Source organism: Alosa alosa, chromosome 7, assembly GCF_017589495.1.
Source record: "Alosa alosa isolate M-15738 ecotype Scorff River chromosome 7, AALO_Geno_1.1, whole genome shotgun sequence".
Taxonomy (NCBI): Eukaryota; Metazoa; Chordata; class Actinopteri; order Clupeiformes; family Clupeidae; genus Alosa; species Alosa alosa.
Window position 1 is genome coordinate 25121141 of NC_063195.1, and position 13848 is coordinate 25134988.

Consider the following 13848-nt stretch of genomic DNA (forward strand, 5'->3'; position numbering starts at 1 on the left):
GTAGAACTGGACCCTCCTCCTTCTCCTCCTCCTGATGAAGAACCTCCCGAAGAGGAGGTGTATTTGGTGACGGTGGTGGAACTAGACCCTCCTCCACCTCCTCCTCCTCCTGCACTCAAAGATGAAGAACCTCCTGAAGAGGAGCTGTATTTGGTGACGGTGGTGGAACTAGACCCTCCTCCTCCTGATGAAGATCCTTCCGAAGAGGAGGTGTATTTGGTGACGGTGGTGGAACTAGACCCTCCTCCACCTCCTCCTCCTCCTCCTGCACTCAAAGATGAAGAACCTCCTGAAGAGGAGCTGTATTTGGTGACGGTGGTGGAGCTCGAACTCTCTCCTCCTTCTCCACCGCCGATGGACGCGGACAATGCAGACCCCTGGGTGGACGAGCTGATGTACTTGGTGACGGTGACCGAGCTGGACCCTCCGGCTCCTGAAGACATCACCGACTCAACTCCTCCTCCTCCTCCTTCACCTGCCGCTGACAGGTAACGGGAGGTGCTGCTTGCTCCTGCGCCGAGCCCTTCAGGCAGGGCCGATGAGGATGAGAATGAGAATGGAGAAGAGACGCCTGTGGAGATGATTCGGGTGGTGGTGGTGGTGGAGCCCTTCGAGCCCTTCGAGTCTGCACTGCCAGGTGGAGGTGGAGGTGAAACCCCCACCTGTGGCCCCCTCGAACCTCTCCTCACTCTCTATTGAGAGACCACTGGACACTAGGACGGGGCAGAGAGGGAAGAAAAGACTGTTAGGGAGAGATGGCCATATAGCAATGTTCTGAGCTGTGCTGTTGGCTAGTCTGTTTGTGTGTGTGTGTGTGTGTTGTTATATGACTTTCTTGATCCGGTGTCGATTTGTTTTCTCACAGGAGGAGCTGGCATAGCTGGCTCCGCTGCTCTGAGTGACGACTCTCCTCTCCACCGCTGTCCCTCCTCTGCCTGAGGAGCTGCTGGAGGAGACCACCTGAACACTACTGGCGCCCTCTGGTGGAGAAAGCATAAAATTACAACAAGCAACAAGCGCTTACACAAAGGCTTCTGAAGGGAACATGCATGATTGTCTCTGCCACAGTGTGTGTATGTGTGTGTGTGTGTGTGTGTGTGTGTGTGTGTGTGTTTACAGGGTTTTTTTATCAGTCGCTTTGGTGCATTTCTCCTATCAGAATTGAAATTCTCAAAACTACTATACTGCTCAAAAAAAATAAGGGAACACTTACAGTTTTCCACAATTGTTAAAACACATTTTATATATTTTTTTTTTTTTGGGGGGGCTTTTATTTTTTATTTATGCGACAGGATAGTGGAGAATGACAGGAAGTGAGTGGGAGAGAGAGTCGGGGTGGGATCCAGAAAAGACCACGGGGCGGGAATCGAACCCGGGTTGCCGGCGTACGGTGCAGGTGCCCCAGGCAGTTGCGCCACAGCCGGGGCCAAAAACACATTTTTTTAAAACCTTCCACCCTTTCCTCCATTCTCAAACTACATTCACAGAATGTCTGACAGTTCTTGCAAAATAAAACACTCGCCTCAAAAGTTTTACTTGTGCTCAGAACCAAACAGGGTCAGAGTACCGATCCAGTGTATTTTGAGCAATATAGTTCAACCTCCACATCAGCTGCTAGTCACTTCCTAGGTTAACTGTGTGGTGCAGTTTCCACAAATTATTTCGAGAAACGTGCTTACAGAGAAAAACTGTGATTGTGACTTCACCAAAATATATTTCTGATATGTCTCGTATTCCCCTGTAATTCTGGTAAACTATTAAGATGTCATATACACTACCCTTCAAGAGTTTTACTTCAATTAGAAATAGATATGCTTACGCTTGTAAATGTCTTAATTATTTTGTGACATTTCTTATCTAAAATAATTTCACAAAGAAGGACATTTCTAAGTGATCCCAAACTTTTCAACGGAGTGTATTTTTACTATTACCCTGCAATTCATCATAGTATTATCATTTAATAATCTCAGTTCTCTGAGTGTGTCACGAGAAATCTCATCGAAAATCAAAACTCACTTGGAGGTAATGATGTCAGCCTGGTTGAAGTGGTTACTGTCTCAGTAATGACTGAAACACAAAAGAGGTTACAATAACAATTAAAGTTAAGTTACAATACAAATTAAAATACAAATTAGTTAAGTTACAATACAAATTAAGTTAGTCAATACATGCGAAATGAATTAAAGCAACACAATGTAAGGATCTGTATTCATGCCTTAAGTGCCAGCCAGTGTGTCAAGATGGGATAAAAAGGGTCCATAAAACACTAAAAATACCCTTTCGCTTCAACCTGTTGGAACATTTTTCCGTAACAACTCACCTTTGGCAGACCCTCCCAAGCTTCCGTCTGTGTTGATAATCTTAGTTGATGTTAAATTGTCCATTCCATGTTAACTATTTCAAGACAAAACATGTATGCATTAAAACATACATGCAAACTATTTGAGGAATGAAGGGCATAAACCACTTGGTAAACATTGTTTTACCTTTGCAAAGAAGTCCTTCATAATCCAATGCTATCTTTCTTTCTGAATACAGACAACTGGGATTGATATGGTAAGAATGTCCACAGAGGTTAAGTAAGAGGAAGAGCTCTTGACTGGAGATATAACTACCTGCATGAGACCTGAATGAGATCTCTCAAAGAGCTTGAAGCGATAGTCCATGAGCATATATATACTGAATCTGTCACATTTCTTTCATCCGTTAGGAATAAAAATGAATCTGGAGGTGTGGCCACAGTAATACTGTCAGGTGCAATAGACCTAGTCCAAAACAACGCCATGAACAAGCTGGAACCTGGTCCTATTGAGGCAAGCTAGCTATAGCTCAGAGCTCGTTGAAATGTAAATTCAGTCATAATTATGTGTATGAATCACAGACAATGTACAGTTTCAACATGTCCATCAACCAGCCCTCGGCAAGGAATCCAGTAAAACTGATGCATCAGCCAGCAGACATGACGTGATTAATACAACCATCCAATTAACTAATTAGTATAAAATGCTTCAAAACAATAATCTCGAATAGATACTTTCAATAAGCGATAGACTGAAAAAGTGAAAGAAAGACCAATACAATGTTTAACACTAGTGGACCTAAAAAGTCTAAGCAATATTCTCAGGTTGTGATCCACGAGTGCCCATTCTTACACACTTCACTATCCATAAATACAGGCCATACATATTCTGATTATTTTCCCATCACAGACTGTTGAGGCCTACACTCCTAGGTTTAGCTTTGGTGAAGGACCCTGGTGAATCTGTGGTCAGACAACGTAAGAAAAATATAGATAACTGCATAACTGCAGTCCATATGTAGCCTAGAAATCTAAACGCAGCCCATATGGGAAGCCTGTAGAATTCCTATGTTCATCTTTAAATGATAAACCTGTATCAACACACATGTTTATGGCCCCCTTTTCTTGTAGACTAACCACAACAACTGTTTTAGGTTTGACTTAGGCTATCATGTTGAAAGGCATTATGCCATATTAGTATTAGTAATACAAGCTCTTTATCACAGATTTTCATGTGGCCTAAATGACAAGTGATTCCTGTATGTTTACTGCCATTTCTTTATAGGAGGTCATCCTTTCCAGTGGCTCAACCTGCTGACATAGTATTCTTTCTGTTGGGTAGACCATAACTAACTTCTCAAATGGATTGTAATTAGAAAAGACAGTATTGCGTACACGTACTGTTATTGTGACTCATACATGAAAGCACAGGTGAGCAGTTACATTGTTCTCTGTGGTTTTTCTCTGTAGATAACACCTGTCCAACATACAGCATCCATACATTAGGCCCCAGCACCATGATTAATCAAGTAGGCTATGAGCCTGTTCTTTCAAAATGCTGTATGCTTCAAGTAGCCTATGCGTCTGTTCTTAAGTTTCAAAACGTATAAGGCTTCCTTGATGTAAAGATTTACAGATTGCTGGACAGTTAGCCCTATAAACTCCAGCTACACACTAAGCGTTAAAAACCTGCGGGAGTTTTTGCTAAGAAGGCTAAAAATTGCAGAGCTCTTACCTTGCTTTGCCGCTTTTAGAAATGATGAGCAGGTGGTTTAAATATCCTGATATTTATCCGTTATCGTGTTCAATGCGTTAATTCTGTGAGTCCATACGCAGCGATGACTAATCGTCCTGCAGCGATGTGAGTCCCAGGAACGTGTGATGCATTTCATGTTACTGACTATTTTAATGGATAGCAAGTTTTGACAAAGCAGGGGGAGAGGGGATAGTAACTATGTGACAGACATTCGTCTTAGAAGAAAGCCTGGGGCAATAGAATTCAAACGTAAACGACAAAAACAAACGGGAGTCTGACGGAAAGTAAGTATAGGTTTATCAGTTGATCTCATTGAAATCATCAATTCGTTGGGTGTGATATTGAGCTTCTGTTTTTTTTTTTTTTTTTTTAAATACAACAAATTAACATCATGATTGAGCATCAGAACTTTGTAATGTCAGTTTTTTTGTAATTGATTATGTTGTAGGTAGCTTGAAAAAACACACACACACACACACACACACACACACACACACACACACACACACACAAATATGCCATTGCCATCCTTTGTAGGCCTATTTGTAGTATCTGGTCTCTGTCTGTGTTTAATTACTGTGAAGGTTTAGACCAGGGGTCGGCAACCCGCGGCTCCGGAGCCGCATGCGGCTCTCTGATGCCTCTGATGCGGTTCAGCTTTTGAAAATAATAATGAGTAGGCCTAGGCTATTTAATTAAAATTTATTTTATTTTAGTTCGTAGGTCTATCAGTAACCTAATTTATATAACTTCCCACCTCATTTGACTCCGTAGGCCTAACCGTAGCCTGCACAATATTGTTACATTCGCGGTTCGTTGCCATGTCAATATCAAACAAAATCATCCGATTTCCGTCCATTTCAGTCAACGAGAACACTTGTCTTTAATTGTTATTGTTGATGTGTGCGCTTGCTGTAGGCTAGAAACTGTCAAAAAGGAACCGTCAGCGACCACAGCTTGCGAGCGTGAACACAAACGAGCTGAAATGGGAAAGTTTCCAAGACTGATTGTGAAAACGCGAAATTACAGTTTTTTCTGATTGCTTAAGCACATTTTTTGTAACTATGGCTTTTTTTTGCAAAACTCTACACACAAATGGCAAAACCTCTCACCCAATCAGCAAAACATTGTAGTTCTCTTGCAAAAGCTAACACACCTTGCTTAACTCTTCACACCTTCGTAAAAATGGTGTTTTCGTATCTAACAGTAAACACAAGCCATCACAATAGTAAGCACACAATGTGCCAACAACACACTGATGGTATGAATAAAAAACACATCTGGCTTTTGCTTTCTCTGTGCACAAGGTAGACTATGTCAGTTTGAGGTCATACTTTTGTCATAGCCTAGTTCTGTAAACATACAGGGATCCCAACTTCAAGTATTAGTGTTTATTTACACACATCAAAACAAACACAAGTGTGTTTTTCCAAGTCAAAACACAAAATAGCATTTCACTGAGACAAAACAAATCAGTCTACATCGGGTCGTCTCTCTCAAAATTCTGTCTACATCACATGCAATGTCCTAGTCCAAGGCACCGGGAAAAATATATTCTGGAATGACGTATCCAGGCCTGACATGACAATATCCCCACATGTAGACTGTTTTTTTGTCTGTTTTTTTCTCTTCTCACTCTTCCTGCTCACTCCATCGTACCCATTGTAGGCCTACATTACCTGTGGCTTATTTATAGTGCTTAGGCTGATTGCAAAGTGAACTAATTATCTAAAACAGTTTTCACATGAGAAAGTGTGCCAGAGAGTTGGCAAAATAGTGTAAATAATAGCCATTGTGCCTACAGTTGTGCAAAGTGTGTGTTACAAAATTGCAAACTGAGTGCAAAGCAGTGTTTGTGCTTTTAGTTTTGCTAACTCAGTGAGTGGTTTTGCCATTTGTGTAGAGTTTTGCAAAAAAAGCCATAGTTACAAAAAATGTGTTTAAGCATTCAGAAAAACTGTAACTGCCACAGGGACGTGCACATGAATTTTGAGGGGCAGTTGCTCTGACCTGAAAAAGGGCACCCCCAAAAAAAAAAAAAAAAAACTCATGGGCTATACACGGCATAGGCTACATTTACCAACAAAACTAGCAAAACTAGATGCGCGCGCTGCTGTAAGCTACAATCAGATTTTTTTGTATAGCCTACCCTTGTTGTCTCAATGATAATAACATCTCATTTCAGATTATAATTCAGAGTTTGCCGTTCATTTGCATTTTAATATAACATTGTATTTTGTCATTTTAGGCAAAGACATGCATTCCGTTAGGGGTATTGAACATTTTGAACATTCTCTAACAATCGTGATTTCGAATTGGTGCAGTTTTCAGCACAAAAACTCATTTTATTATTTTCATGGACAGCACTGCTCTGTGCTGTTCTATGGTGCTTTCTGCCTCTTAGTTGCGCACGCATGTTTTCGTGACGTTGCATAGAAATCCATGTAGGCCTATATGAAGGACTGAGAATAACAGGGTCTTTATTAATATATATACACAAAGAAGTAAAACAGTGAAATACAGCACTCTATCACCTTAACTACTGAGTGCAAAGTCTCTGTCTCACCTGCTGGTTGGCTTTTTCGCAGCCAATCCTGCAGTGATGTGCTGCCCTTTGCTGCCTCCCTGAATTGTCTCTCCCTCTCCTGAATCCGCCTCTTTTCAGTGGGCATCTTGCCTTCGAACAATAGCCTACTCAAAATAGTGATAGGATTTAGGCATTTAACTATTTTGAATAAAATAATTAATGTTGCATTACATAAAATAACTATCAGCAGATGTGCTTAGTTTGTCTAATGCCTACATCCATCTATGTGATAATTCAATATCTGTCTGATTATTTAGGCTAAAAGTGACAAACTCAGTCTGGATTTATGAAGATTTTAATTTATTTCATAAACTTGATGATGATGATCGTTCGTTTGTTACAAACTCACCTTTTCCGACAACGTTGAGTCGTCTCACCCGACAACCGCGACAATCTCCTTCTAGGGACGCTGCCGCTCATGCAGGCTCAGCTCAGGTGCCCACGTAAACAGAGTTTGCCCTTCCCCTAGGCTACTGACTTTCACTTTCGGTGCTCGAATGGAAGTGAGTGAGGCTTTGCGATTGTTTTTTTATCTAGGCCTACGTGAAATTCTGCATCCATTGTAGCCTACGATTTATTTATTTAGGCCTATTTTTCTTTCCCCTCGGAAGGGCAACGTGAGTTGAGAAGGGCAAATGGGCAGTTGCCCGGGCAACCTCCTCATTGTTCTCGAGCTCTCTGTTCAATATGTGCACTTAAAATAAAAATACAATAAAACTCCAGTGTCCACACACACATCTCTGGCCTTGTGAATAGGAGACACATAGTGCATGGAGACATAAGCAATCCCAGCCCGTCCACACAGTGCTTAAAGAGCACAGAGGGAAGAGGTGTCATTTGATTAGCTGTTGACCTCAAATATCAACAACTAAACTTTTTTTTTTTTGCAGAATCAAAACCAAATTGTGAACTGCATCTTGATGAAAGATGGTATGGACAAGGATTAAGACCTGCATGATGTGATGTTCTCTCTATAAAATGTACAAGAACAGGCACGCTCAACACACATACACACACATACACACACACACACACACACACACACAAAGGTCTAGAGAGAGATGACCTATGACTTCATGAAATGAGGGACTTAGAGAGTGAGGGTGAGTAGAAGTGTTCTTACGGTGCGATTTTGAAAAAGATTGTGAAAACCGCACTCTCCCGCATTACCTCTTGAAAGGGGCTTTATTGGATCATGTCAATGTTTTCTCCAATACAGGATAACAATAACAGGAGCCTAGACTGTGCAGAGTGACTGACCAGTGTTAGAGCACACTCCTTGGGTATGAGATATTACTGTGATGCACCGTTAGTCAGAGGAAGAACAGCAGTCTCATCTGAACTAAAATAACTGGGATTATTATGTGAGATTATGAGAATTATCATGATGGCTTCAATCAGGTAAATTCCTGTCACTGTCCTGTCATACACACAGCTGTTTCCCCAACACACTACAGCTTGTTGTTGAATTGTTGAACACGGCAAGGATTGTGTCTTAAGGATCAGTGATATTTCACTGGTTTGCTGGACAGCACAGTCTTTCGATTTTCCACATTCCTTTCTCATAAATAAGTCTCCAAGGCAAATGCTCTGAACACAGATGTGCATAGATTTGGTCTGTGAAGACTGTGAAATACTTTGAAGGTGGCATCATCCTCAGCCAAAACACTTTTTTGTGTGTCACATCCAGCATGTCCTCTCAATTTGTTAGCTGTCTATTCTGTGTGTCTTCTGAAGGAAAACAAATCTGGTGTTTGTACACAGCCCTGGCACTGTCAATGAGAAACAAACCGTAGAGTTCACCCCACACCCAAAACACTAGCTCCCAGCCAAACAGTCACAGGGGTTGTTGGTGCAGTGAAGGAAGAATGCTCTAGAGTACAGGGCAGTGAAGGAAGAATGCTCTAGAACATTGAAGAGAGAGGAGTGTTTATTTACGGCTGTTGAGATCAAATAGCAACGCATCTTTGTCCAGTAGTTCTGTACTTTATGTATTCGCTAGTTCGCTTTGTCCAGTAGTTCTGTACTTTATGTATCCGCTAGTGGTTCTGGTACCAGAGTTCTTCCAGTGCCGAGTCCCAGTACTGGCTCTTCATGTGGCGCAACTCGAGACGAGTCTCCATTCTGTTTTGATTAACCTCAGGTGAAAAGACTGAAAGATATGAAAAAGTAAGAAATGTATACGCCCATAGCCAGTGGCTTGAAATATTACACTTAAATGTTACACAAGTTAAGACAAGATGGGCTTATGAACCCCCTAAAAAAGATATATATAGTTGGCAAGTCAAAAGATTTGACCCCCACACAACCCCACCCACCCACCCACCCCATAGACAAAAACAGATCAAAACACTCAAGCCCTTCAGAATATTAGTCACATACAAAACACAAATCTGAGGATGGACGAAAAACATCATAACTGCATGTACAGTGGAGGAGACACCAAGAGGCTATTATAATTCAGCATGTTATATGGCCCAACACGAGATTACACTAGATACATTAACAATGACTATTTGGACATTTAATGCATATTGTTCTAAAGCACACTTTTTTTTTGATAACACACATGAACAGTAGTCTGTCATAGAGCTCTTAACAGCGCATGCCAATGGAAAGCACGGCATGTCTCAACCACTCTCATATCCCACAGCAGGATCTTGGAGCATCAAGATGGCATTCACAGCTACAGGGCACGCTTTCTGACATTAGGTCAGCGTCCCTTGAGGTGCCAGTGAGAGTGTGTGTGTGTATCAGTTGAGTAATTTGTAACGTTTTTGCTTGTTTTCAGGATGAGATGTCTTAAAATAAGTCAAACTTTTCTTAAATTAAGTCATATGATTTAATGAGAAAGCGCTAGGTAAGTCTCTTTATACTAAAACAAACAATACCAAATATAGCTGCAAGCAGCAATGAGGGGGCCAAGCAGGCAGTTCAGCAGTCCAGAAGTCCAGATTTGCCATGCAACTCAATGCCGTGGCATCAGGCATATAGCATTAAGCAGTCACAACAAGTTCCATGTCAAACAACCCAAGATTGGCTGAGTTACAAGGTCAAGTTTCACATCAAAACATAACTGATTTTGTGTGGCTGAACCAGGGCTGAGTGTTGCCGCCCCCTCACCCAGCCAACCCACCGCCGCAATCGCGCCCTGCCCGCCCCACCCCGCCCCACCCTTGCGCATTAGAATTAACTGGATGGAACTCGCTGTCAACAGTTTCACATCAAAAATAAAAGATCGATTGAGATATGATCATGCTTGCTGTGATTTCAATGCCCCAATAGAGGTCAAAGATCACCAAATTATTTGTGCATCATCAGGATGAACCAGACGGTTCTATGGGCTGCCATTGACCTCCATCGCAGAATAATACAGCAACTACAGGCCAAAATACATTTTTGCCAATTCCAGAGCCCCTAGAGGTCAAAGGTCACCAAATTTCTTGGCGTCCTCCTGGTGGGGTCCTGAGGACCATGTACTAAGTTTGGTTTTGATACATGAAAGCGTTGCTGAGACATGAGCTCACTTCCTGTTTGGCGGCTTCGCCGCAAATTTCGATTGGCTGTTACAGGCGAACGCTTCTGTCAATCGTTCCAGAAAATTAAACACTGATAAGGCAAGGTCTGAGGATGGTCTGAGCCAATTTTGGTGAAAATCAGATAAAATTTGTGACCAGTGAAAACTTTTACGTGTTTTTGATTAAATTCAATATGGCGGCCGAATCAATTATGTTGACATCACAAGTTGGCCTGGGTCAGCCCTAAGGACATCAAAAGTACTACCAGACACCACTAGTATGTTTTAATTCCAAACACATCAACAGCTACAGGCCAAAATGCATTTTCGCTAATTACAGCGCCCCCTAGAAGTCAAAGGTCACCCAGATTTTTGAGTGCTCTACAGATGGGGATATAAGTCCATGTACTAAGTTTGGTTATGACAGATGAAAGGGTTGCTGAGATATGAGCTCACTTCCTGTTTGGCGGCTTCGCCGCATATTTCGATTGGTTGTTACGGGCGAACGGTTTTAGTTCCGATGACAAAAATCAATAACTTTTGTGCGGATTAGTCTGAAGATCATATGTATTAAGTTTCGTTAAAATCGGACAAACTATGTGAGGCGTGAAACTTTAGTTTCACTTTCGATAAAATCCAATATGGCGGAAAATCCATCATGGCGGAAAATGACGTCATAGGGTGCGTTGAACTCGGCTTGGTCCAAGGATTACAACGATACCACATTTTTGACAATCGGCCATACGGGTCAAAAGTTACGTGCGTGAACGCACATCCAACTTTGGCCTGTTGGTGGCGCTAGAGTGCTTGAGTTGCCATCATGAAACTTGGTGACATTAATCATGGTACTGTCCCTAATAAGTGTGCCAAATTTCACAACTTTTACCAGACGGTTCTATGGGCTCCAACTAGTAATAATAGAAATTTTTTTTATCTTGATATAAGATTAATAACACTTGGTTAGATTGTGTTAGATAAGCAGTTTTTGCAGTGTACAAATGACAGGCCTCTATCTCAATGCCCATAAAGCAATTTCAAATTTGAAATGGAATGTGTGTGTGTGTGTGTCAGTGAAATATGTGTGAGAGTGTGGGAGAGTGTGCGTGAGCAGGTGTGTGTTTGTGTGTGTGAGAGAGAGAGAGAGAGAGAGAGAGAGAGAGAGAGAAAGACAGACAAACAGACAGAGAGAGAGGGATGTGTGTGTTGTGAGAGAGAGAGGAATGTGTGTGTTGTGTTTATGAAGGGAGCGAGTGAGGACACAGGCCCATCCATTAAAAAGACTTGTTTACCTAACGCTTACCAATGCCACTGGGAGGATGAGGAGGGGTTCTGGCAGCGTTGGCATCACTCTGGGCACCACGCTCAAGAATGCCAGCTGGATCAACAGACACTGCTCACGACCAGTGTACTCAGTTGCTTACCTGCAGTGAAAACAAACTGTCAAACATCTGAGTGAGCTCGCAGAAAAAATGTATGGATGAGAAAAGACTTGCACAGGGACCATGTGATGGTGCTAAAAAAACGATCCCTGAGGCAGTACAACCCCGTGACCAAGAAAATAGAGACGCTGTGTAAAAGGCAAATGAAAGTGCTATGATTGTTATGATTTGAGAATCATGTGGAGAATATATGTTCATTTTCACTTTGATGGCAGCAACACATATCAAAAAAAAGGTTGGGATGGAGACATAACATGTTTACCACTGTGTTGCTTCACCTCCTTATTTAACATTAGTCAGGGATGGATTACTGAGCGGGCCTATCAGGCCCAGGCCCAGGCGCCCAATGATTCAGGGTCCCTGAAGCCCAAGCGTCTGTGTGACATACTGTGTTCTCCACCCCGATATCTGAATGGGAACCCTCAGGCAACGGGTTATGTTACTGTATGTGATGTCTTAATAGGTTCCCTCAATCATCTACCATGATAACCATGGGTTATGTTATTTCCCCTGATATCTGAATGCGGGTGTAATTGTCATCTTTTTTCACAGCAAGATGCCTTGAATCTGTTGATGGTTGTGTCATATTGTAAGACTCAATCTGCCCATTTCTTTTCTTTCCACAAAACTTGCCAGAAGTCATTATTTAAGGGGTTATTTTTAAAAAATAAGTGCCCCCGGACTCCCCTACCGTAGCAGAGTTAGCATCGTTCTGAGGCGACTGTGCCTCTAAATGCGCAGGCTGTGACATGAGTGCGGTGTACTCCGCTTTCGACATTCGATTACTTTGACAACATTGTTCTCAATACAACCCCGTACACACCGGCGGAGGTGGCGCCAGTGTCCGTCATGCTTAAAGCAACACCAGTTTTTTTGTACCTTAAAATAATGTTTCCAAAATCGTTTCAGTGGTTCATCAACTCCTAACAGGTTAAAAGGCACTTCTGCATTCGCTTTGCGGCCCTCTATCGGCTATAACCGCACTATGCAAGTTTGCCAGATTGGGTAGCGGATCTGTAATTCAAAGGAATGAGAGATAAGAAACTACAAATTGACTTGCTTCTGCATGCGACAGAGGAAAAGTGCTTTGGTGCGTTTTAACACTCTCCCATACCATCATAGATGCTGGCTTTTGATCTGTGCATAATAACACGTTGGATGATCCCCCCTCCTCTTAGCCAAGAGGATGCAGAAGGCATGATTTCTGAAAAGAATGACACATTTTGATTGGTCTACTACAGGGCATTTTTCTACTTTGCCTCATATTCATCTTTGCAATGGAATTTTGATTGAAGGGATTTAGATTGAAGTCGTTAGTACCGCATTTCTTCAAGTGTCATGCATAATGCCTCAACATGTCTAAACCACTTCTATGTAACATTTTCTTTCCAGACAGGGTCATTGACAAATGTTCTGATAAGCCATTCAATAGCCATTCAGCCGTCAGTCACAGCCAGATGTAAGAGTCCGGCTTCAGTAAAAGTCCTGCCATGTATTGGTTCTACCTGTGCGCTTAACACAGGCAATTTAACTAATTACCTGATCTACCTGACATACAGAGTTCTGCTAATTAGAATCAGCTGATTAAGTGAATGGTTGGAACAAAAATGTGGCAGGATTTTTACTTTCTGAAGCTGGACCTTTGCACCTCTGGTCACAGTTTATATACTGTATATTCTGGTTCTGGTTGACAGCTTTTGAGGGTTTCCATTGAAATTGCAGCACACATTTCACTAACTCCCCTCTGTGAGATCAAAGCCAAGCTCCTGGCCATAAAGCATTCAACTCATCATCACACCTTCCTCTTGTAATCAGAATGGAAACACTCTCTTGGCGTTTGCAGTTCCAGCACTATAAAATTGAAATGAAAACATCGCTCACTATAGCATGCTTGTCATGCTTTCCAAGATACAGTCATAGCTTATTATTAGATATCATGGTGCATTCATGGCACATCGGAATGACAAGGACCGCCCCCATGGCTACTTTGTTTTTCCCACAGCAAGTTTTATGTGCTTTACTGTCGGAATGTGTGACAAACACGGATGCCACAACAAAGGCTAAAAGATGCACTCACTAATCCTAAATAAACAACTGTATTTGCTTAAAATATAGTGTAAGACGCTTGTGAAAGAAAGATATGCAGCTTTCAAGTGACAAAAACGGCAAATTTCCAAGTTCACATGAAAGGCCACATGGACTAAAAACGAACTACAACGTGACGACAAAAGTGATGACGAGTCCCTAACT

At 41.9% G+C, this 13848-nt stretch overlaps 1 protein-coding gene across 4 annotated transcripts in view; it reads right to left on the reverse strand.

Moving 5' to 3' along the window:
• The window catches only part of col17a1a (collagen, type XVII, alpha 1a), a 16897-nt gene extending 9817 nt beyond the window's left edge, over positions 1–7080 (reverse strand). The window contains exons 1-6 of one of the 4 annotated variants that reach the window (XM_048247431.1): positions 6992–7080; positions 6622–6746; positions 2321–2394; positions 2017–2067; positions 864–980; positions 1–713 (exon numbers count right to left, since the gene is read on the reverse strand). The exon at positions 1–713 is cut by the window's left edge and continues 344 nt beyond it. In XM_048247431.1, the coding sequence (XP_048103388.1) occupies positions 1–443 (443 nt within the window). In that variant the 5' untranslated portion in view covers positions 444–713; positions 864–980; positions 2017–2067; ... (1 more) ...; positions 6622–6746; positions 6992–7080. Of the gene's footprint in view, positions 714–863; positions 981–2016; positions 2068–2320; positions 2395–2486; positions 2615–4034; positions 4212–6621; positions 6747–6991 lie in introns of those variants that run through there. The other 3 variants (XM_048247432.1, XM_048247429.1, XM_048247430.1) reach the window with 3 other exon arrangements.
• Between the last annotated feature and the right edge of the window lie 6768 nt (positions 7081–13848).